Below are 25,243 nucleotides of genomic sequence, written 5' to 3'. Positions count from 1 at the left end.
AATGCACGACTGAACTCTTTTATGGCGAAGAATGTTGCTTATGTTGACGGTATCTATTCCTTTGTTTGTTGAATTTCATGATTTGGAAGGAATATCATCCATGACCCGCGGTGGTTTAAAGAGCCTGTAAATGGCAACATCCATAATCCTAGAGTTCAGTCTACATTCAGGTGTTGAAAACTCCAAGTATACTCTAGATGTGGCTTCTTGGAATAACGTATGTAAATCTCTCAGTGGAACAGAGTAAAGTTTTGTACGAATATGATGGGAATCAAACGTGACATCATTTATACTTAGTCTTTTATATGAACGATGTCCATGACTGTGTTTCCATCTTTGGGTATTGGGAAAGAGTCCCATCACATTCACGTTATTTCCTTGTGGACTAGTCAAATTTCCCACTTCATATACATTATCATTGCATCCATATGGAAACGCAGTGCCTAGGGTCCTGATCCAGTGATCTTCTCGTTGTCTACGAAAAGGGGGGGGGGGGTACTTAATATTCAATTGTTTGTGTGATGGTAATTTTTCCACCCAAATCCTGACCTTCTGTAATTTAGAAAGATATCTTTTAACGCTAGGGAGATATACCTTTAAGCAAATGAGATATATCTCTAAGCAAAAGAGATAACTCTTTAAATAAAAGATGTATTTCTTTACGCTAGAGAGATATATCTTTCTCTTTGAGAGATATCTCTTAAAGCTCAAGATGTCATCCGGTGCATTATGCCAGTTCACAGAAACCCAGCCCACACGGTCTATTACTTCTAGGCCTACCTCCACATTCACTCTGTCAACGTCTACTGTCCGTGTCTCAGGTGAAGTAAGTGCCTTCAATGTCCATGAGACTCGAGTCCTTGCACGCGTGAAAAACGAAAGTCTAGCCATGCCCATATTCACCAACAAAACCCACTTTGGAATTTCTCTTCACACACTCGTCATTAAATAACTGCTCAATTAATATCAATATCAATGCTCCTCTAAAAAAACCCACCAAAAACGTGCAGTTGTGGATTCATATTCTGATTAGATCTGTCAAAACGTTTCGCGCTGATGGACTGTCGAGTTACGTCACGCATCACCCTGATTATTTATTCAAAGAGGAATAACTCTAATACAATTCACTCATACACTCGTCGGCTGATTTTTTGTCGGCAACATAGTTGCCAAAATGAAGGTCGTAGAATTCGATTCTGGTGTTATCTTTAATGTACAGCGAAAAATTAATTAATTGGAAAATTCTCAAAATAGCGTCGCTAGGCACAAGGAAAACGGAAAACTCTAGAAATATGAGAGAATATAAGACTCTCTTATGAGTAGCCATGAAATATTAAGGTGATTCCACCCTCGGGGTTGCAAAAAAAGCGGTAAAACCCTCGGCAAAGCCTCGGGTTTCACAGCTTTTTTGCAACCCTCGGGTGGAATCACCTTATATTTCATGGCTACTCATAATCTTGAGAGTCTTATAATCTTTCATATCACGTAAAATGTTTGTAGCTTTCTCTTTAAGAATTAGGGGGAGGGGGTTCTCGAATTAGAGGGCTGTTTTCTAAGGCAAGCTTGATAAATTTATTAAAACAAAGCCATTTTGATCACTACTGTAAAACATGTAGTATTAAGTTTTGACAATCCATTACTGACAAATATATGTTTTTATATTCAGACATAATTAGATCTTAGATCCACCCCTTTATTAACACCACTACACAAAGGTACACTTACAATTTATATACCTTGGGGGCTTTGGTCATGGATCTGAGTGTGGTCATTTTGTATGAAGCGTTTTTATTAGTCATTGATTGTCAAGTTGCATTGGTTGGTTTTCTCGGTTCTCTAGTTTTACCGCCAGTTTTGAGCAGTATTAATATTATTCAGAAGCTAGGTAGACATTTGAATTGACATGATTTTTAGAAAGAGTTTAATACTGACAGCAGACTACAAAATCCTTGATTTCTGAGTCAATCCTTGAATCCTGATATATTGTCCGAGCTGTAAATTTTCTGAGGGAAGCTTCTTCCCATAGAGGAGTATGACAATATTGTTGTTTTATTTCATTAATTACTTTTTGTGAATATTCATGGGAGAAATACTATTTTGCAAAATGATGTATCTTTAGAGTTATCTCCTTTAAATGATAAACGTATCTTGATGGAAATCAGTAGGATTAAATATCGTTTAGCATAGGCTTATTGATTATATTATATCGTTGTTTTATCATATTCAGGGCTATCTTTAGAGATATATTGTCTATTCCATCACTGTGTACGAATAAATATATTGAGACATGAACCCTACAGGCATTTCGTCAGTCATTCTTGTTGGGAGAAACCCTGTTACACTACTTTCTAAACGCGGTAGGTTTTCTGGGAGACTAAATAGACGACCGCATTACAGGTGTAGCTACATATCAATTTACGCCATACATCCGAGATCTGTAGATGTAGAGTAACAGAATCTGCCAAAGTTTGCCTAATTGTACTATATAGACAATGGGAACTCCTCGCGTAGCTCGTACACGATCGAATTGTCGCCATATTGGGTTTTTACATCCACGTGGTCAAAACAAAATAGTTACATCAAAATTGAAAGTATGCGAGTTGAAAATATTTTACAGTCGCAAACATTCGCTTTATCAGCTCAACTACCGCTACCGTTAAATCGGCACTAACGATCGCATAGTTTTTCTCTAAGTGAATGCCAGGACAATCCTTTGCCGATTGCTATATATAGATGGATATCTAAAAAAAAAAAAAAAAAAAAGAAAAAAAAAAAAAAAAAAAAAAAGGGGGGCCGATAGGTATCGCCTGGCTTGTACTAGTAGCCGGTTTTGATGTTTAAAATTATTCAATCATATACAGCGGAGCCTCATTAATCCGGACACTTTGGTTCCCAGCAAAATCGTCCGGATAAATGAAGCATCCGGATAACTGAATCACAAATTTTCTATCTTTACATAAGTAACCAATATGCTTATTTTATTGATGTGTAGTGAATTAAACACTTTCTATCATTGGATTTAACCATTTGCAGAAGTAAATAAATTATGAAGCGTCCGGATAACTGAATCACAAATTTTCTAACTTTACATAAGTAACCAATAACCATTTGCATAAGTAAATAAATTATGATAATGTTTGCATTTACATGCAATTTAAAACACTAAAATTAACATATACGTGAGCAGTGTATTTGCATGTGCTTACATTGTACATGTATATTAGCACTACAAACAAATATGAAAAAACTGTGCACCGTATACACTAAAAACAAATAATGAAGCACAACATGTAACTGAAAAATAATAGTAAATTATTAGTAACTAACATATAATCATTTACACATTTGATCACACTTAAATAACTTTTCAAAGAGGCCGGTCATCTCCATCGGTCTGTCAAAACTGTCTCATAGTTCATATTTCGTGTTTGGCATGCCGGTTGACAACATTCTTTGACCAAAATTCTATCTAACTGATATTACAATTTCTATATTTATCCAAGCCAATATCGGGAGGACGAAATCAAAATCACTTTTAGCTCGTAATGTTACGAACTACTACTGCTTTGATCTAGAGGCGCACACTTATCATTTTCATGGTGCGATAATAACGGAACAAAACTCGGGTGCATACAAAATTTGATTTTGTCACTTCTATCAGAGTTATAAAGCTTTACAACATCGGAACAAGAATCAATCGTATACAAGTGCAAGGTAACGAATCAATAGACTTGTGAAGATGAGGTGCATTCTGCATGTGTGGTATTTTATACAGAAAAGCGTCCGGATTAATGGCGTCCGGATTACCGAGGCTCCACTGTAATCAAATAAGTTTGATAACAATAAATGTCAGTTTCTCAGTCAACACAATGATTTAACTACCTCAAAGTACAATACCTACCTCGCCCTCTGTGCTTGGTAAATATTGTACTCCTCATGTAGGCAAAGCATGATATTGACCTGAGAAATGTCAATAACTGTATGATATTGTATACCGTTAATGACAACCATTCTACTCAGATTAGTATTAAATAAAGATTTATAGGCAGGACTCAATTTATGAGTTGTATATATGGGAACGATTTAGACAGAGAAATTAAAATTCACAGTTTTGCTCCTTCGCCCTAAATACAAAGGAACTATAGACAGAATCATCTGATCAGAACACCATACATGGGTACAGCAATCAATACCTAAATATCTGTTGTGGAATTTTAAGTAGGAAAAACAGGTTAGTGGGAAAACACAACTGTAAACTAGAGAAGAATTTAATTCTCCTATCTTCCTCGGAATCGTACTTAGGGTGCATGGAAGGTGAAGATAACGAACAGTTATCAATTTCATAACTCCTATAAGCAATACAAAAAAGAGAGTTGGGCAAACGTGGACCCCTGGATATACCAGAGGTGGGATCAGGTGTCTAGGAGGAGTAAGCATCCCCTATCGATCACAATCGCCGTGAGCCCTATATCCTGATCAGGTAAACGGAGTTATCCGTAGTCAAAATTAATGTGCTAAGAACGGCCCAACAATTAGTATGAAACAAGACAGACAACATAAACTCAGATAATTGAAGACATCTTAAATTATGTGAAGATATCATCAATTCAATTTCATGCGCGCAACAATTAATTAATGATATCTTCAATTCTGAGTTATTGAGCGCATGAATTGAATTGGTAATAGCATTAATTATTCTGCTGAATATGATGAGCGATGTAATTGAATTGTCGCTTTCTTCAAATGAATTGATGCGCGCATAATCAATTTATTTATAGTTTATCTTAATTTGGCGCTCCGGCCATATTTTTCGGGGGGGGGGGGGTGTTACAGTAATTTAGTGTATTTCGGGTCACCCCGATTATTGGGAGTCGTCGGGTTTATTCAGTAACAGTTCACACTAAACGTGAAGAAAAAGAAAATATTGTTGCAGTCACGTCCAGCAAGGTTTATTCTACGTATTCACACAATTAACAAGTGAAATACTAAAAATAAACAGCATAATTAACACTTTGATAAATTGGCATGCTATCGCGATCGGAGAATTTTGTGTGTCCAAAACGGAGACATTGTTATTTTCATCGATGTTGTGAATGTTACGATTGACGAAACAATACATATTATATACTGCTGGAAAGGTAATTTTATACACTTTCGAATGCAACTTTACTAAACTTAATTACAATAAATTCGTTGGAGTTAATAGCGTATTTCTTACCCCCTTCGATTTAGTGTATTTCGGGTCACGTGCCTTTTAAAAGGTACATCTTCGTCGAGTCTTTGCTGTGCCGCATGTTGATGTTTACAATATACATTTTCATTCTTATTTTTAGAAAATGTGTTATCATTAATTATAGATTGTAAAATTGATTAATTACGATTAAATTTTGGCTGTTCAACGTAACAAGACATCTTATCGCTGTCACGGTCCACTTTAGCCTCTTTCTTTAGCAATATAGCTATACAATATATCTTTATCAAACCTTATAAAGCATTGTAGAATTTCTAAAAGTATTTAAAATACCTTGTGAAATTTCAACTTCTAGTTGAATTAATTTAAAAGAGTATAAACAGTGATTGACAGATGAAATATTACTGGAAAGATTCATGACAAGGTAAATAAAATGTTTCTAAATCTATATAGCTATGAAGGTACGCACAGGTAGCTTATGGACAATAAATAATACTACACATGAATTAAATATTTGTAGAATAATGGGAAAAACTAAGAGGGAAAAAAGAAACGCAAATGTAGTTTGTATTCCAGAAAGTGTTCCAGAACACTTTTAAAATGTTAAAACTGATGAAGAGAGGGGTCTCAAATTACGCGATATAGAAGGTCTTCCCTGTGGACATGTTCCAAGAGGTTTTGCATACATGTATGTGATGGGTGCTGGAGTAGATATTTCTGCAATCGTTACTGGTGAACCAAAGCAAAGTTTTCCACCCTGGCCCCCTATGGTGAAAAAAGTGGGAGGTGTAGGAAGTCCCAGTAAATACAACTTTTGGTATGACTCTAAAGCTTCCATGGTGCGTTGACTAAACATTATTCAACAGCATGTTGAAAATATGCCTATAAAGTTGGTAAATAATGTCTCTTTATCACAATTCATATTGTCTCACGACTGAAATAAAAAGTATTGTATGCATATGAAGAGAAAATCGATTCCTAAATGTCCAAAATAGACCACATGTTCCATTTTTTTAAATAAATTTTTTTTATATACTAGGTCTAAGTATATACTTTGCTTCTGTTTTTGTGTTTCAAAGCTGAACATATTTATTAAAGAGAATATACAACATTTTAGAGAGAGTGGGAGCTAGAGAGACTGTTTTAGATTTATAATGTCCAGATAGCAACATGTTCCATAATTTGTAAGGAGAGAGAGAGAGAGAGAGAGAGAGAGAGAGAGAGAGAGATGTATATATCTATCACTATTTATTTTATATGAGTCCAAATAATGCAATGTTCCATTTTTGGTTTACGTTAGTTTGAATATTTTTTGTTATATTGGGCTTTACATGATAGTCATTTTTTTTTAATACAGACATCTCCAAATCAGCATAGGAGTGAAAGATTCGTTAAACAATATACATCAATCTTTTAATACAAAGGTGTTGTATTTTGTTATATAATATTACCTTTTTTATTGTTACTTTAAAAGATATCTTAGTAGTCATTGTTTCAAATGAATATATAAAATGACTTCAATTATTTTTTGTGAAATAACGAAAGGTGTCTTTTTTTTAAATTGGAGGCGATAGTTTATTTTTTGGTTCGTCTGCTTGATCCGTACACTTTACATCGCGTGTGCATATCAACTTAAAACGTAAGCCATTTGTCCAGTAAAAATGCATTTCTGACAAAATTAAAAATAAATTATAGCAATACTACCTAATCATGGTCACAAAACGATATTAGCAAGCCTTTTATTTAGATTTTATATACTTTTACGAAGTGACTCGAAATAACCGGAAGTGACCCGCAATACCCCAAATCGTTGGTCCAAGTAAAACTCCCGTTAGAGTCGTTTTATCAAAGGTAAACCCAAATCGATTTATAGATCTATTCACTCGGAAAATGTACTTCCCAATAATACCCAACAACCAATAATAACCATGTTAGTTTTATTTACTGCAGTAAAAATGTCAAAAGTGACCCGAAATACCCTAAATGACTAAATTGCTTGTATAGAAAATGCATACATGTTTGGTGCAACAAAGCTGGATCGTATAGAGGAGCTTACATTTCAAATCTGCCGTACTTTGACAGTTTGTACATGTATTATCCTTACAGGAATATCGATCTGGCGACTGCATCGGCCTCGAAATCCGAAGTATTCTCACCTATCAATCATTTGGATTACCTCGTCTTTTTCCTTCTTGGTTAGTAGGCGAGGGAAAAGGGCGAGTAGATCCGATCGAACTGATCATATGATAGAGAAGACGGAAAAAGATGCAGTTTCATTTAATTGCCATATCCACCTTTCTCATATCTTCCCTTATTTTGGAGACAATAGGTGCTAAATATGAACCGAACTGGGCATCCCTTGACTCACGCCCTCTACCAGACTGGTACGACAAATCGAAAATAGGAATTTTCATCCACTGGGGGGTGTTCTCTGTGCCAAGTTTCTCGTCAGAATGGTTTTGGTACCAGTGGAAGACACAGAAGACGCCTGGTGTTGTCGACTTCATGGAGAAAAATTATCCGCCAGATTTTACGTATGCTGACTTTGCTCCGATGTTTACAGCGGAATTTTACAATGCTGATCAGTGGGCAGAAATCTTCAAAGCATCGGGGGCTAAGTAACTACTTTTCAGCTATTGGTAACAAGCTAGCATTTAACAGCTGTTTAACCCAGAGACGTAAATAAAAGATATTTTCTTGACTATCCGTCCCCAGGTCGATCCGGCCCTTCAGAAGAAATATCTCCCACGTATTTTAACCATTTCCCCCAAGTATTATTTACATTTCGATGACATACCATTTGGAAAATCGGCTTATAAGTTATATATCCATGGTTACGGTAGATAAAAAAAATATTCCTAAGTTTTGAGCAATTCTTTTTCTTAAAAAAAATCCTTTCAATAGTTAGGCTGAGTTAATTTTTTGTCTCCAACTCTTAAAGTTTTAACAAAGGTATTTTTACAATGATTTAATATAATAGACACATTTTTACATTGATTGTTTCGCAAACTCGAATTATGATGTTTTTATATAATTGATGAGAACACTTTTCCATAAACAATCGTATTAATCATTCATCGCACTTCAAACAAAAATTACAAAGCCTAATTGTTGTACAAACCATTTTATTTACATGCCTAAATCCAACAGTTATTTGATTATGATATCTAACTTCAGAGATCTGAATTTGTTTTAAATATAATATCTCTGCTAAAATATGCATGCAAAAATTTCTCCTTTTTTAAAAGTAATTAATCATTTATTATATCTTTAACAAAACAATTTGGGGGGCCAGATCGACTAAACGAAATGGGGTGGATCAACCATGGGACGGGTCAACCTGACACCGGCGCAAGATAATATGATACTTCTTAATCGCTGTTATATGTATATATATATCTCTGGTTACTTCACATAAGCTCGTGATTTGGTCAAATTATAGTAAAGGGCTGACTTAAAAGAAATGTCTATTGATAATTCATTGTATTTGATTTATTTTTATTTTCATCCACTACAGTAATCACCATGGTTAAACTACACATAAGTTAGGCTTGAGTTGAACTTAACTGATGTATTGTTGTACCTATATGTTTACAAGATGAGCGACAAAATGAAATACTAATCTATCCGATGCCTCTCTCTCTTCAACACGAAAAGTAAATGTCTCTAAACTTTATTTGAAATATATGATTAGAATGGTGCAGCATATTGAAATAAGAGTCTGGTGTGATCTGCGTATTTTGATAGAGTGAAACTGGACATATTTTATCCATTTAGATGGATCATGTATATTGGCCAGTCTGATCAACATCTCACTTCATTCGATCAAGCAAAGTGAGAAGTTTGATTTTAATCAGACTACATGTATAGTGTATATTGGCCTGAATAGGTCATGGTAGAGAATAAGCTAACTTAATGTTACAAGGTTTATGCTACAAGTTTGGTTTCTTAACACATTATGACGTACTCTTCCTAAATTGTATTTGTATTAGCACCTTACAAATAGTGTTTAATGGAATCTCACATGTGAAGATATTTAGAGTAGGAAATCTCCAGCAAAACAGGGGGAGGTCTGAAGAATGCATCTTCAGAAGTCAAGGGTTATTGATTCATTACCTCGCAGTTAGAGGAATGTGGAAGTGTTGGTTATTTGGTATATGACATTTTAATGGGCAGTGGATATTGACCGGGGTAACTCCATGCTCAAGCATCTAAGTAGTGATGTAGATCAGATATCTCAGATTTTCAACTGATGATCAAACTCCCTTCATTGTAATGAGCTAAACTTAATTATGTTTACATACATTTCTGTAATTCAGTTATTTAGCATTTGTTCTTGTGTAATTGGTAGCGTGACTTTTATTTCAAGGTACATTGTGTTTGTAAGCAAGCATCACGAGGGGTACTGTAACTGGCCGTCCAAATATTCCTTCAACTGGAACTCTGGTGAAGTAGGACCGGACCGGGATATTGTGGGTTAGTTTGGGGACCAGTCTGAAATCTGTGTTTTCTTAATTAAGTTTTTTTTCGGACCGGACTGAGATATTGTGAGTTAGTTTGAGGACCAGTCTAAAATCTGTTTTCTCAATATAGTTATTTTCAGGAGTGGACCGGAATATTGTGGGTTAGTTTGGGGACAAAAAGTTTTGATATTTTATATAAAAGTAATTGATCATGAAAGAAAAACACCTACAGAATTTTTGGTCATGAGGTCAAGGTTACAGCAGACTTTCCCACAAATTTTACTACACTGAGAACTTTCTATACAAAGGGCACAGTAGTTAATTCTGCAGTTAAACAGCAGTGATTTTTCTACAGTTTTTACAAGGGTCCTTGGCTTTCGAATTGGGAAAAATTGTCGACATTTCAGTCAAATTGGGAAAAATCAATTTTATCGTAAATAAGTTTTAAAATCATATCAAACATTATCTTTATTTTACACATCTAACTTTCTTTAACCTTCTAAAATTTCCAACTATTCTATCCAAATCATCATTCCCATAACTCTTTGTTAAATCTTATGTATATGATTTACATCGAATGTTTATTTTTTTCAAATACGTTTTCCTTTCGTAATTTTATCATGGGGAAAAATGCAAGCTAAATTGGGGGGAAATTGGCAATTTTTAGGAGGGGAAAGGGCCAAAATTCGGACCCAATATGGGCCTTAAAAAATCACTGAACAGGGAAATGCAGATTAGGGTACTACTCTTCCTTTAAGAAGTACATTTACCAGCAGTCTGTGCACAGCCATTTGCTTAACTAAACTATTACTCATAATATTAAATTGCTAGTGGAACTGGAAGTTCGATGAATATTTTCATTTTTGTAGTGACATTTTTCTCACAAAAATGCAATCTAATTAAAATTAGATCCTATGATCCGCTCATCTACTATCACTACATACTATGTAGCAATAGTAGATGATCAGATCATAGGATCTAATTTTAATTAGATTGACAAATATGATGATAATTTTTATTATGGAACATTTGTGCATTGATTTTTATACATATAGGTAAAAATTTCAGTTATTATCATTGTCCATTTGTATGCTGAAATACAGGCAATGATACACCTGATTCACATTTTGTACTTGTATGCTGAAGTACAGGCTATTTGATTCACATGTGCTACTCTGCTGCAGGAGAGTTGGCCGAGGCAATAAAGAACAGAACGGACATCCACTTTGGTCTCTACCACTCCTTACTCGAGTGGTTTCACCCCCTGTATGTAAAAGACAAGGCCAATAACTTCAAAACACAGGACTTTGTCAAGGTACGTGTTGCATGCTTGGATTTCTAGGAAAAAATTTGAAACTTCAGTTTGAGTTTCGTTTTATTTGAGCAGTCAAAATCTGAGTAAAATTCCAGGCTCAAATCCAAGGTTTGATTAAAATGTTTTGAGAAATCTAGGTCTGATCTCTTCCAAATAAGGATAAAGGCTTGCTCCCTTTTCTCATTTTATTTTTTTTGATATCTGAGAACACTGACACACTCTCATGCTGGGTTAGCCTGAGCTACAACCTCTCTGAAGACATATGGCCGGTTGCGTATCTGTAGTTCACATAAGCATAGCTCAGTGGTTGATCTACAAATCACGTAAGCCGGGTTTAAATGCCAGGTGAGTCGGAGTTACCTGAGTACAAAGTCTGTTGCCCGCTTTAAAACTAAACCAGGCTTACCTGATCCATACTTTCGACGGCACAAAGAGAAGAATATCAAAAAATTCAAAGTCTCCAAATTTTACTGCTTTGGAAAAGACCGTTTTATTGGAGCTCATTGATTCCAGGAAGGATGTCATTGAAAATGAACAAAACGATGACAAAATGGTATTAAAGAAAAACTCAGAATGGGAAAAAATTACGACTGAATTTAATGCCAGTCATGGTGTTCATCAAAGGACATGCATTCAACTGAAGTCTCTCTGGAAAAATATGAAGTCCAGGACGAAAACGGCCGTTGCAAGAGACCGAAGGGAAAAAGCAAAAACTGGTGGGGGTCCACAAGCGGATACGGAATTAGACAGCCTGCATACAGCAATATCAACAATGCTTCCACAGCAAATTAACAGCATTGGCAATGAATTTGATGATGATGCTGCTTTGCATGGTGACTTAGATAAAAATACCAGTCCCAATAAAGAGGTGAGATATACTAATGAAAAAATGAGTGTTGACGTTTATTATGTTAATTACATTATCAATATAATGTATGACATCTACTTTGAAATACTTTTTTTGGATGACAACAAAGTAATTGTTTTGGTAAATTAGAAATATTACAAATGTTTTCTCCATAGGCACGTTGTGTCGTGTCATGTAATGAAATGCCATCAGCTCATAATTCCGCATCTACGACACCACCAATCATTAAGAGGAAGCTCTCCGGTAAACAGGAACAGGTGAAATCCAGACTGCTGGAGATGGCGGAACATGCTGCAAAGATGCGTGTATATCAATTAAAAGAAGATATTCTCATTCTTAAAAAGCGTAAGCTAGAAGAATCTCTGTCCATCAGTACTGAAACAAATAGACCTAGCACAAGTAACAGTGTTTGTTCTGCATGGAGACCACTTTAATATTGTTTGTCTCCATACGCCAAATATCAAAATAAAATACATTTATACTAGTGTTTACCTTAACTTTTTTTTTATCTAAAATTTCGAATCAGAATTGTACGAAGGGCTCTCCCTCCCTGATTGTAGTTCTGTAGCACAGGGACTGGTACATCGTCATTATCATCGCAGTCATCTTCATGATGTTTGTTTGAAGTTTTAGACGAAGTTGCTGTCGCAAACATGGAAATCTTCTCTTCAAGATTCCGAAGACGTTTTTGATTTTTACACGTGTATTGCATAAAGCTAAATTGAATCTTCATTTCCTCTTTGGAGTGAGGACTGGAGTTACAAGATACGACCGCAGTGGGTATCCATTGTCACCCAGCAAAATACCATTTATTTCTCTGTGCTCAAACTTGGCACATATATTAGAATTTTCAAAAATTCTACTGTCATGGGTACTACCAGGCCAACGAACCACAACATTTGTAAGTTTAAGTTCGTGATCACAAATTGCCTGTACATTAATTGAGAAAAAGCCTTTCCTATTTCTAAAAAGTTCAGCATTACCCCCTCCTGGGGGAGATAATGGGGATGTGGGTGCAATCTATTAGTCCCACAACACCAGGTATGCCACTTTGTTGCATAAACGCTCTTTGTACATCCAAGATTCTATTTCCAGCAGGAAATTTTATATGGTATTTGTACAAAGAAGCTATTGCACGCGAAACTTTTTTAATGACTCGAGACAGTGCATTTGTGTACCCCAAACAAATCACCATTTACTGATAAAAAATTTTCCTGTTGCATAATATCTCAGAGTTATCAGAAGCGGTTCAGTGGAGAGACCGATGAAATACGCTGAGTTCCATTGCCTAAATCATCAATATCGTCTAGAATAGACAAAACAGCCTCTTTGCTAAGTCGAAATATATTCATAAAATCTGTATCATTGTAATGCGTGAAAGGATTAAGTCTTTCTCTAACAATTCGTTCTCTTTTAATCAACCTTTCTACAAGATCAAACCTCTCTACTGCTTCCAAATATTCCGCCATCATTCCCCATAAAAACACGAAGCTGGGTTTAAACCACCCGCATACCTGGTTTATTATTTACCGTAATTCTGAGCCGTTCTCACCTCAGTTCTACCTGCGTGCAACGCGTAAAACTGGATTCAAACCCTATATCAATGATCGGGGGTTTAAACCCGAGATACGCAACTGGCCAATACAAACCTTTCTCACATTCAGATAACACAACACACAGGTAGATATTAGCAAATTCCAATTCAACTGATAAACATGCACTCATCAGCATGTTCAGTAAAATTAAAATATCATTCAAAAGGGGGTAAAAATGCTTTTTCCAAACACGTGAAAAGATGTCCATGTTGTATATATTATGATTTTTTGGTGAGTCTGCATCAAAATGGAAGTGAAAATATCAAAATTTCAAATGCTTACTGCATCTATAGTCCTTTACCCTAGGTCTTACTGCATCTATAGTCCTTTACCCTAGGTCTTACTGCACTCTCTGTTACTATAGTATTCCAATAATGTTAGCATTGGAAATATTTACATGTGAAGATGTAATGAGGTACTCATGTGACTGATGAGGTTCCAGTCTCCTGCTGTAGTGATTGTGTGTAGATCTTATTTATGGGGGTGGGGGGGGGGATTCTATAACTTTGTGAAGCTGATTGATTTAACTCGCAACTAATTGTAAATACATAAGACAAGGATAACCTATAATGAGTTTTAGGTCAAAAGGTGAGAGGTTAAGTCAATAGGACACTGATAAGAAAGCAACTTAGGACTTCAACTGATTATCCTTTTTAGCTCACCTGAGCTGAAGGCTCGAGTGAGGTTTTCTGATAAAAATTTGTCCGTTGTCTGGCAGCGGCGGCGTAAACTTTTCACATTTTTGACTTCTTCTCCAGAACCACTGGGCCAATTTCAACCAAACTTGCCACAAGGCATCCTTGGGTAAAGGGCTTTTAAGTTCGTTCCAATAAAGGGCCATGTCCCCTTCAAAGGGGAGATAATCACAAAAATGAAAAAATAGGGTGGGGTCATTTAAAAATCTTCTTCTCAAGGACCAATGAGCCAGAAGAGCTGAAATTTATATGAAAGCTTCCTGACATAGTACAGATTCAAGTTTGTTCAAATCATGGCCCCCTTGGGTAGATTGGGGTCACAATAGGGGATCAAAGTTTTACATAGAAATATATAGGGAAAATCTTTAAAAATCTTCTTCTCAAGAGCAAATGCGCCAGAAGAGCTGAGATTTACATGGAATCTTCCTGACATAGTGCAGATTCAAGTTTGTAAAAATCATGGCCTTCAGGGGTAGGTTTGGGCCACAATACGGACTAAGGTTTTACATGCAAATATATAAGGAAAGTCTTCAGATATGGGCCAAGGTTGGGCCCTTAGGCCTCTTGTTAATTAGAGTAATAAAACTTCTGACACAGACTTCTGATGGGATGAACATGACCCTTATTGAATTTGGGGTGTAAAGGTCAAAGGTCTAGTAAATTTGACATGTTATATAAAAAGAAATGGTTTAACCGTTAAGACGTTTAGAAGGAACTATTTCATTTCATGTTGATACTGCTATAATTAAACTCGCACCAATAGTGAGTACATACCACAAGGCCATCTTTATTGATTTTTGGGTCTAATCCATCTGTTTGTTGATTTAAAAAGTTTCAAAATATCATTTAATCACTTACTGAAGCTGAATAGATTTAAATTGTACCAATGGGTTTTCCCTTTACATCTTGAGTCACCATTCTTCACACATAGACTTGTCGTGGGTTGAGAATGATCTCTATTGATTTGGAGTCAAAAGACTAAACCATATGAAATTTTGAGTGTGCCCCACAGGCCACAGAGGGTTTTGTCCTGTTTCAAGAGTTAGCTGTAGTGTACATTTGTTACTTTATCAATGATTCAGAACATATATTTGTACAGACAAAGACATTGCCGGAGCTGTATGAAATTGTCAACAAATACAAACCGGACATTGTGTGGTCAGACGGAGACTGGGAAACAACGGACGTTTACTGGAATGCCACAGAGTTCTTGGCCTGGCTGTATAATGAAAGGTGGGACATTTGTACTTAGCAGTGCCATAAAATCGGCTCATAACCCTGCCTGTTCTAATGTCTGTGTGACGGCTCATAACCCCGCCTGTTCTAATGTCTGTGTGACTATCCGCAGCATTTCTATAAAGCAATATTGTATAGATAGAGCATGTAGCTGAGGGTAGCATCGATAATTTTCAGCCTGAGAAAACCATTGTCAACCGAGGCACAGCAGACAATAGTTCTCAAGGGGTGAATATTTTAAATGTTACCCTTAGCTACATGTGCTATTAGTTACATTAAACTTGATATCATGCAATTATTAGATGTTTTACTAACTATGTCATCTAGCAATCTTCTGTGAACCGTACACACACAATCTGTGCGCATGTGATAATTCTTATATCACCTGTTGTCGAGTATTGTTTCTAGATATTAACACCCTGGAAGGCGTTATTTCTCAAAGGTGCAAATGCTTCTTGAACAATCAGTTTCAACTGAATTACTTGAAAGTATAATATTGTAATTATTATACAATATCTGTATATGTATAATTGATTTTGTACACATATCATGTTTCAGTCCAGTGAAGGATAGCGTAGCTATAATTGATTTTGTACACATATCATGTTTCAGTCCAGTGAAGGATAGCGTAGCTGTAAATGACAGATGGGGAAAGAATATTCGATGTAAACATGGAGGATTCTTGAATTGTGATGACAGATATAACCCAGGTTGTTGTTAACATTAAAAGCATACAGACAATTTGTTAATTTGGAAAGACATAAATAGCATATCTGCACAAAGAAATGCATTGCCAAAGAGAAGTTTGATTAATCATGTTAATAATCAAATGTTATATGATTTCAATAAGTCCTAAGGTTAAATCACATTGTTTACTACCATGAGAGCAGATATAAGAGTATGATTTTAATGGTAATTTAGTGATATTTAACCTCTACTTACTGTGTTGTTACAGGAATTCTACAGAATGTAATTTAGTGATATTAAACCTTTACTTACTGTGTTGTTACAGGAATTCTACAGAAGAAGAAATGGGAGAATGCCATGACTATTGACAAGTTTTCCTGGGGATATCGCAGGAGGGCCACCATAACTGACTATCTGACCATGAAGGACATCACAAAAGTCATAGCTACCACTGTCAGGTCAGTTCCCTTTACTAAGCTATCATTGTCAGGTCACAGAGTTGTTTCCCTTTATTAAGCTACCACTGTCAGGTCAGTCACAGAGTTGTTTCCCTTTACTAAGTTACCACTGTCAGATCACAGAGTTATCTCCATTTACTATGCTACCACTGTCAGGCCAGTCACAGAGTTGTTTCCCTTTATTAAGCTACCACTGTCAGGTCAGTCGCAGAATTGTTTCCCTTTATTATGCTACCACTGTCAGATCACAGAGTTATCTCCCTTTATTAAGCTACCCCTGTCAGATCAGTCACAGAGTTGTTTTGCTTTATTATGCTACCACTGTCAGGCCAGTCACAGAGTCGTTTCTCTTTATTAAGCTACCCCTGTCAGATCACATAGTCATCTCCCTCTCTTTATTAAGCTACCACTGTCAGGTCAGTCACAGAGTTGTTTCCCTTTACTTAGCTACTGCTTTCAAATCTTTCATTGATTTAACTCTCTTTTAGATCAGAAGGAACTGATTCTATGTCAGGTATGGAATCAAATAACACAAAAAATGTTTGTCTTGATGTGTATGGATTATAGATGATAATCTTCTGTCTTGATGTGTATGGATTATAGATGATAATCTTCTGTCTTGATGTGTATGGATTATAGATGAGCTCTTCTGTCTTGATGTGTATGGATTATAGATGATAATCTTCTGTCTTGATGTGTATGGATTATAGATGATAATCTTCTGTCTTGATGTGTATGGATTATAGATGAGCTCTTCTGTCTTGATGTGTATGGATTATAGATGATAATCTTCTGTCTTGATGTGTATGGATTATAAATGATAATCTTCTGTCTTGATGTGTATGGATTATAGATGATAATCTTCTGTCTTGATGTGTATGGATTATAAATGATAATCTTCTGTCTTGATGTGTATGGATTATAGATGATAATCTTCTGTCTTGATGTGTATGGATTATAGATGAGGCTCTTCCATACAGTGAATTATCTACATTTACGTTTAATGTGTGTGAAAGGCATTACTAATGATATTGTTGTGCTTGATCAGTTGTGGAGGAAATGTCCTAATCAACATAGGACCTACTCATGATGGACGTATTGCACCGGTGTTTGAGGAGCGTCTGCGACAGATGGGTCAGTGGCTGGGAGTGAATGGAGAGGCTATCTACGAGTCTGTGCCGTGGACTCACCAGAATGACACCCTCACACCAAATGTCTGGTGAGTGTCTGAAATAGGGGGATCAAATGAATTTACAAAAATAGGATCATTACTACATCTAACAGTGGCATTATGAAAATAAATGAATCCAGATTAACCTTTGGATTATGTGATTATAACGACTTAAATTAATTTCACAAAAATAGCCACGATGTAGACAAGTTTATACATGTACATTGTGGGTACCTGTAAAGTGCGAAACGAAAACAAAACGAAATCTACCGAAACGAAACAGATTGTATAACCGAACTCTTTTAATTATAATAATTAAAAATGGTAAGCCCCTGTGAAAGTTAACACATATAAATAAAATTCGCCTCCCCTTTGATGTAGGATTTCGGCTTGACTGATACAAAGTTTTGAAAGTTGGAAAGGGGGGAGGGGGAGTCAGCACAAAGTACATATCGGAAGTTGATCCATAAATTTCAGAACATTATTTGAAGAAGCTGGTGTCTGAGAAAGTTGAAAGCAGGAAGAACTCTTAACCCCTTATTTTATCTCTAACTGCTGAGTTGCAAGTACTTTCAATAATGGAAAAACATTAAATAGTATACCATATTATATGAATGCAATTCGGTAAGATATATATACATGTATTATTAAAAATTATTATTGATATGTAGTGAGTCTAAAGATAACTCTATACATTTAGGATGTTGCTAAGACGGGGAATTGAAAATGGGGCGGAAAACGGAAATGTGTTATGCAATAATATCAGGAGGAGGTCAGCATTTTGTAAAATCAAAAGACTTATGAACAAGGGAATCAGAAATTACAAAGAGAACGGGAGGACATACTCAGAATCCACCGTTTGATATACGACATACAAATACACAATATCCACATGTATAGATTTGTCTTTAGAGCAAAAAATACTGAAACGTGTTATGTCCAAAGGTGGATCCAACACGGGCGACCCCAACCTCGTTTAGTGTGTTTCCCCAGACCTCTGACTTATAAGACTGTAATCCTCCGTTCTGAAATTTATGGACCAAAATTAATTACACATCGTATTTAATCAACTTCGGATACGTACTTTGTGCTTAATCACCCCCCCCCCCCCCCCCTTCCTTCCAACTTCTAAAACTTTGTAATAGTCAAGGTGAAAGCCTACATCAAAGGGGAGGCGAATTTTATTTATATGTGGTAACTTTCACAGCCTGGGCCTAAGATACCGTTTTTAATTATTATAATAAAAAGAGTTCTGTTATATAATCTGTTTCGTTTCGTTAGGTTTTGTTTCATTTCGGTTGGTTTCGTTTCATTTCGGTGGGTTTCGTTTCGGTAGATTGTGTTTCATTTCGATTTCGTTTCGCACTTTACAGGTACCCGTACATTGTACATATATGTTGGAAAATGAAAAAGTTGTTCGATATTCGATATATTGGGTTGCGTTTTTTGGGGGGGGCATCAGGAATACGTAGTGAATTTTTCTCAAGAAATTAGTTTGATACCTTAGCCTTTTTTTTGTGACTCTGTTTCATTTTAAAAATGTATCATTTATTTTGCTGCCTTAATTTTTGGCACATCTTCATCTGTATGTTAAAATTACTGGTTATATGGTATGCATATATATTTTAAACTGATTTTTGTTATAGGTTCACTTCAAAGAAGACAACTCAGGCAACTGCAACTTATGCTATTGTCCTTGACTGGCCCAAAACCAACCAGCTGGTCCTCGGGGCACCTGCTGCCTCTACAACTACCGTGGTAACAATGCTTGGTTATCAAGGAAACTTGAGCTGGAAACCAAACTCCTCAGGAGGAATAGTAATTCAAATACCGGTTATACCATTTGATAAAATTCCAAGTCAGGATGCTTGGGTGTTTAAATTGACAGGACTCAAGAATTGAAGTGGTTTCTTTCATAGGACACGTCTATGAGATAGTATTTATACTGTTCACTTGTAATCATCATTAAATAAGGAGATACTAGTACAGCATATGAGAAATTTAAAAATATATATGTTGACTGGGTTTAAGTGCTGTTGGACCAGTAGATCACAGGCAACAATCTGATAAGAGGATTTATCAAAAATGTGATGCCTGAGAAAGGAACTCCAAATAATAAGCTCTAAGAGGATACTCATGTTAAACTGCTGATATGGCTGTAGTAAATCTAATGTCAACTGATCAACATTTTACTCTCGATTTACTTACTGCTCCAACATTTAACATTTATTAACGAAGGTTGAGGGCAATATGTTTTGTTGGACCTGAGGCAGTAGGTAACATTTTGGTCAGAGGATCCAACAAAACTCATGTTTCCCCAACACCCAGTCAATATATGTATTGTTACTCCCTCGTAAATTTACAACCCTCAAGAAGAATTTGATTTCCATTGTAAACATCACAATGGTGGATCCATATTTTTCTCTGAAATTTAGCACCAAAATCCACACAGTCACCTTGATTACATTTCTTGTTCTATTCCTGTCTCTGTTACTTATCTCAATCAGTAAACCTCCATGTACAAGTATTAGATGACATTTGTGTCACATATACATTACAATAGTCCCAAGAGGGGTTGAGTTATGACAAAGTCTCGTAACATCACGGAAATTAATCTGGGTTTAGGATGAACAAATGTCAGGGTTAATTATAATTTAAGCAGATTACCAGTGAATATTAATGTGATAATGTCAAATGGTCCATTGAAAACTTAATGTTTAGATTGAGAATTTTTCAGTGGACCAGGCAGTCCAAACATTGGCTGTGCTGGACTTTTTATTGTTAAACAGGAAGTAATTTGTGAGGTTATAACAATGAAATGTGTTGACCAGTCAACATTTCTTGATATTTTAGCACAGTGTCAGTGATCATACATATCATAAGGTTAATGACCTGTATAAATATGTGTATGTACATACAAAATGCTCCAATCATACACAGCCATACACTGTGTATTTAGTTGTTTAATTTTCAGAATTATATTTGTGATGCCACATATGTGATATTTTTGTATTTTTCATAGATGATTAATATTGAATATATACACATGTACATTTCAAAATATCCCAATTATAGTACATATTGTTTATTTTTAACTCATCAATGTAAATGTCTTCAACTTCCTCAAAACAATAAATTAAGTTAAGGACCTTTCACATTATTATAAAATGACTTACAGTTTGTTATAGGGTTATTTGCAATTTTTGAAGGCTCTTTTTACTTCAATACAACAATAGTAAATGGGGATTGCAGCTTCATCCCCTTCGACAGGGTATGCTTACTCCTCCTAGGCACCTGATCCCACCTTTGGTGTGTCCAGGAGTCCATGTTTGCCCAACTATCTATTTTGTATTGCTTGTAGGAGTTAATAGATTGATCACTGTTCGTTATCTTCACCTTTTACAAATTAGAAATACTTTTTTTTGGTAAAACAGAATAATGCATCCTTTCAAATTATGTATTAAAAAGGTCATCCATAGCATTTACACCATTTTCACCCCTTGTCTTAAACTAGTTACCTGTGACTGTCATACCAATTCAAAACGTCAGGATTAGGTGAGTGTTTACAAGGAACAGATTTTTAATTCTATACAAACATCCATGTATTTTTTTACAATTTTGTTATGCTGTGAAATGTTTTGTAATGTTCAGTTGGGGATCTAAGGGAGAGGGGAGTATGGATTTTGGCCAAATTTTAACAAAAATGGTCATCATGGAGTCCTGGGCAGAAAAGGTACGAACTTGGTCCCACTCCATGAAAATTTTCTGGATTCATGCCCGATGCATATGGGTGATCCCAAAATCATCAAATTTTGATTTTTATCATCTAAAGTAATCTTCTTTCCACACCTCACAAACTGTAGATCAAGTAGTACACCAGTTCTCCACTATATATCTGTTCGATGTTGTACATGAAGTTTATCAGGATTGTTTCCTCACCTTTATTAAATCTTATCCACGGCCTCTCTACAGTGAATGAAAATCTCTCATCCTTATTTTTTGTATATTTGAACTGTACCAGTGTACTTCTATGCTTCATGAATTGTTTCCTTTGTAGAATATACATTTGCTGTGTACATTCTAGATTTAAGGTGGATCGATCCTCGTGTAACTTATCATTAATGGTTGAATGTGGAAAAATTGTATGAATTTCCACTCAATATAGTTTAATTTTAAACCAAAGCAAATGTGCATGTTGCCACCTTTTTAAAGATGACGGACATGCAAAAACAGAAGTATATATCAGCATTAAAAAAATCATTCATTATTTATTAATCAGAATAATAAAAACTTGTTGAAATTCTAAATGTCAAGTTTAGAAAAAACTGCTAATTCATAAATATGTAAAAATTAATTATGGATATTAGGGAAATCATTGTACAATAAACATGCAGTAAAGGAAATGCCGGCGTAAGAGTTATTGCCCTTAATATTTTTTTTATTATTATAGATAATTGATTATCTATGGAAAATAAAGACTTTTTCAGTATCAATAGTTTACCAGATTGTTTATTTTATCCTGTGAATAAAATTCCTCTGAAAGACATATTTCTATCATGCGCAAAGTCTAATTGAATAAAGATTTTTCAAAAACCTGACATCACATAAGGATCGATCTACCTTAACATTTTCTAATTTCAACATTCATTGGGAACTTATGTATAACAGTATGCTCTTGTAGTTACATTTTAGATTTAACGCATTTCTGTACATTCCAATTATACTGCACCTTGATGAATAAATTTACTATTTTCAACATATTCCTATGTACTGCGTTATTTGTTATCCATGCAAGAGATGTGTCTAGGGATCTAGGTACATGAGCTGCATCATTGATACTGCCAATGAGGCTGTGCACCTATTGACCAGTCACAGGTCAACAACAGGAATTTGGTCCGACTTGTAAACAAGCAGTCAAATAAGCTAGGATACAATATTTCCCACCCAGCATTTCTCCAGACAATATATACTCCACCCAGCATTTCTCCAGACAATATATACTCCACCCAGCATTTCTCCAGACAATATATACTCCATCCAGCATTTCTCCAGACAATATATACTCCACCCAGCATTTCTCCAGACAATATATACTCCACCCAGCATTTCTCCAGACAATATACTCCATCCAGCATTTCTCCAGACAATATATAGTCCACCCAGCATTTCTCCAGACAATATATACTCCATCCAGCATTTCTCCAGACAATATACTCCATCCAGCATTTCTCCAGACAATATATATACTCCATCCAGCATTTCTCCAGACAATATACTCCATCCAGCTATTAAAGGATCATTTATGCCACTTATTGCATGTTAACATGTATGTGTATTCTTTTGTATTTATTTTCATCACATTTTATTTACTATTGCTGCTGTATCAAGGTATACAAAGAGCGTAGGGATGTTAACCAAATTACTTGTACAAGTACCGACAACAGAACTGACTGCCCAAAGCTGGGGTGTGCAAACTCGGTTCATTCTGCAACTACTATACCAACAAATCTTGTCAGGTCCCATGCACCCAAGGGTAAAATGGCTAGTTTTTTTTAATGGATTATTTATATTTATGCCAATTTAAAACTGAAACAATTCATGTTACATTGTCAGAAACCAAGACACTGTAAAATCTGGGCAATATGCAAATGTTGGCATCATAAAATTTAATGATTCCAGCTTTACATGCACAATTCATGATTGTTTTTATGAACAAGAGACCCATGGGCCACAATGCTCACCTGAGTCACCTTGGCTCATATTTAAAGATTTTTCCTACATATTCGCATGTAATACTTTGATCCCAATTGTGACCCCAACCTACTTTTAGATGTAAATCTCAGCTTTTCTGGCCAAGTGGTTCTTTTGAGAAAAGGATTTTCCCTATATATTTATTTGTATGTAAAACTTTGATCCCCTATTGTTGCCTCATCTTACTCCCCGGGGACAATGATTTTAATAAACTTAAATCTGCACTATGTCAGAAAGCTTTCATGTAAATTTCCACTTTCCTGGCCAAGTAGACTTTGGGGTTTTCCCAATATATTTGTATGTAGAACTTTTGATCCCCCATCCTACCCCTGGGGGCCATGATTTGAACAAACTTGAATCTGCACTAATGTCAGGAGGCTTTCATGTACATTTCCACTTTCCTGGTCCAGTAGTTTTTGAGAAGATTTTCCCTATATATGTGTGTGTAAAACTTTGATCCCCTATTGTGGCCCCATCCAAACCCCCGGGATCCATGATTTTAACAAACTTGAATCTGCACTATGTCAGGAATTAGCTTTCATGTAAATTTCACTCTTCTGGCCCAGTGGTTCTGAGAAGATTTTTAAATGACCCCACCCTATTTTGGCATTTCTGCTTATCTCCCTTTCAAAGGGGGCATGGCCCTTCATTTGAACAAACTTAAAAGCCCTTCACCCAAGGATGCATCCAAGTTTGGTTATGATTGGCCCAGTGGTTCTCGAGAAAAAGATAAAAATGTAAAAAGTTTACAGACAGACGGATATACAACAGGCGATCAGAAAAGCTCACTTGAGCTACAAACCCCATGTCCCAAGCTCTCCAAATGAAATTTCTCCCCTTGATATGTAAAGAGTATATACTAGTTTCTCTAATTATTTTGTGGATTTAGCATACGATACAAATAAGCTATTATTATTTTATTCATTTATAAAGCACAAAATCACATATAGCTTCCATGTGTTGTCTGTCTCTCCTCTTCCATGGGGAATATAACTTTTGTCCCTTACAAACATTTTGCGACTGCTTCCCCTTCTGTATGGCTTATTGGATAGACTTGAAACTATGTTTCATTGCCATCTTTAAATGTGCATACTGTTGGGACATAAGGTGTTGGGTTTTCCTTGAAGTTGTATTGGATTAAGGCAGGGTGGAGGATGTAGAAAAGCTTGTGAACACTTCTCCATGACTAGAGAAGATATACATATATACACAATGTTAAACAAAGAATTCAGTTGATGCAATGCATGAAAGAGTGTAGTTTGTAATTTTTAACCTGAAAGGGGAACTCTCTTGTGAATTATATTTATCAATTTGGAAAGACTACTCACAGGTAACTTTTTACACGTAAACGAGTTAAAGAATTTTAACATTATTTAGAAGCCAAAATAAAATTTTCTACTGTCACTAAGTACTGAACAGGTCATGATATAATGAAACTCGTCCCCAACCTCATTTTCACATAAAGTACAAATTCTCTGGTTTCTGGGCACACCAGGTAATCTGTGATTACTTGTTCTCAATCTTGTTAATGCAAGAATATTTAAGAGTATATAGCCTAGGCTTCTCGACGTAAAAAAAACCCACTCTCCTGTAAAATTTTCTGTAAATATCTAACCCATTTAAAATCAACATCGTCTGTTAAGGTAGTACTCTACATTGTCATAATGGCCGACTTCCTTTAAAAACATGGAGGAAATATCAGCAATATTTGACTTTTCCTTTTAAATACCTAGCAGAGTAGCTCAGTAGGTTAGAATACCGACTGCTGAACTGTAGGTAGCAGGTTTGAGTCCAGCAGGGGTTTTAAATTTTT

At 35.6% G+C, this 25,243-nt stretch overlaps 2 protein-coding genes and 1 pseudogene across 2 annotated transcripts; 2 read left to right on the top strand and 1 right to left on the bottom strand.

The window, feature by feature from the left end:
- Window positions 1-7,339: 7,339 nt before the first annotated feature.
- Window positions 7,340-22,439, top strand: LOC125669807 (alpha-L-fucosidase-like). Its single transcript, XM_048904604.2, has 8 exons — window positions 7,340-7,809; window positions 9,561-9,667; window positions 10,839-10,969; window positions 15,227-15,360; window positions 15,976-16,073; window positions 16,376-16,508; window positions 17,557-17,727; window positions 19,326-22,439. Exons 1-8 carry the CDS (start codon window positions 7,457-7,459, stop codon window positions 19,579-19,581), a joined length of 1,383 nt encoding a protein of 460 aa, XP_048760561.2. The 5' UTR covers window positions 7,340-7,456; the 3' UTR covers window positions 19,582-22,439.
- On the top strand, window positions 10,964-12,323 carry LOC125669809 (uncharacterized). The gene is made up of 2 exons (XM_056164184.1): window positions 10,964-11,837; window positions 11,993-12,323. Exons 1-2 carry the CDS (start codon window positions 11,520-11,522, stop codon window positions 12,269-12,271), a joined length of 597 nt encoding a protein of 198 aa, XP_056020159.1. The 5' UTR covers window positions 10,964-11,519; the 3' UTR covers window positions 12,272-12,323.
- Window positions 12,343-13,495, bottom strand: LOC125669808 (putative nuclease HARBI1; annotated as a pseudogene).
- Window positions 22,440-25,243: the final 2,804 nt, after the last annotated feature.

The sequence above is a fragment of the Ostrea edulis genome, chromosome 4 (assembly GCF_947568905.1).
Source record: "Ostrea edulis chromosome 4, xbOstEdul1.1, whole genome shotgun sequence".
NCBI lineage: Eukaryota > Metazoa > Mollusca > Bivalvia > Ostreida > Ostreidae > Ostrea > Ostrea edulis.
The sequence above is the reverse complement of the archived record's forward strand: the minus strand, read 5'-3'. Positions and strand labels throughout refer to the sequence as shown.

Excerpts from the sequence above, each read along its gene's own strand:
- LOC125669807 (XM_048904604.2), top strand. The coding sequence starts at position 7,457 with ATGCAGTTTCATTTAATTGCCATATCCACCTTTCTCATATCTTCCCTT. Across the intron at positions 10,970-15,226 it reads AAACACAGGACTTTGTCAAG|ACAAAGACATTGCCGGAGCT; the intron begins GTACGTGTTGCA and ends ATATTTGTACAG. Across the intron at positions 17,728-19,325 it reads ACCCTCACACCAAATGTCTG|GTTCACTTCAAAGAAGACAA; the intron begins GTGAGTGTCTGA and ends TTTTTGTTATAG.
- LOC125669809 (XM_056164184.1), top strand. The coding sequence starts at position 11,520 with ATGGTATTAAAGAAAAACTCAGAATGGGAAAAAATTACGACTGAATTT. Across the intron at positions 11,838-11,992 it reads ATACCAGTCCCAATAAAGAG|GCACGTTGTGTCGTGTCATG; the intron begins GTGAGATATACT and ends TTTTCTCCATAG.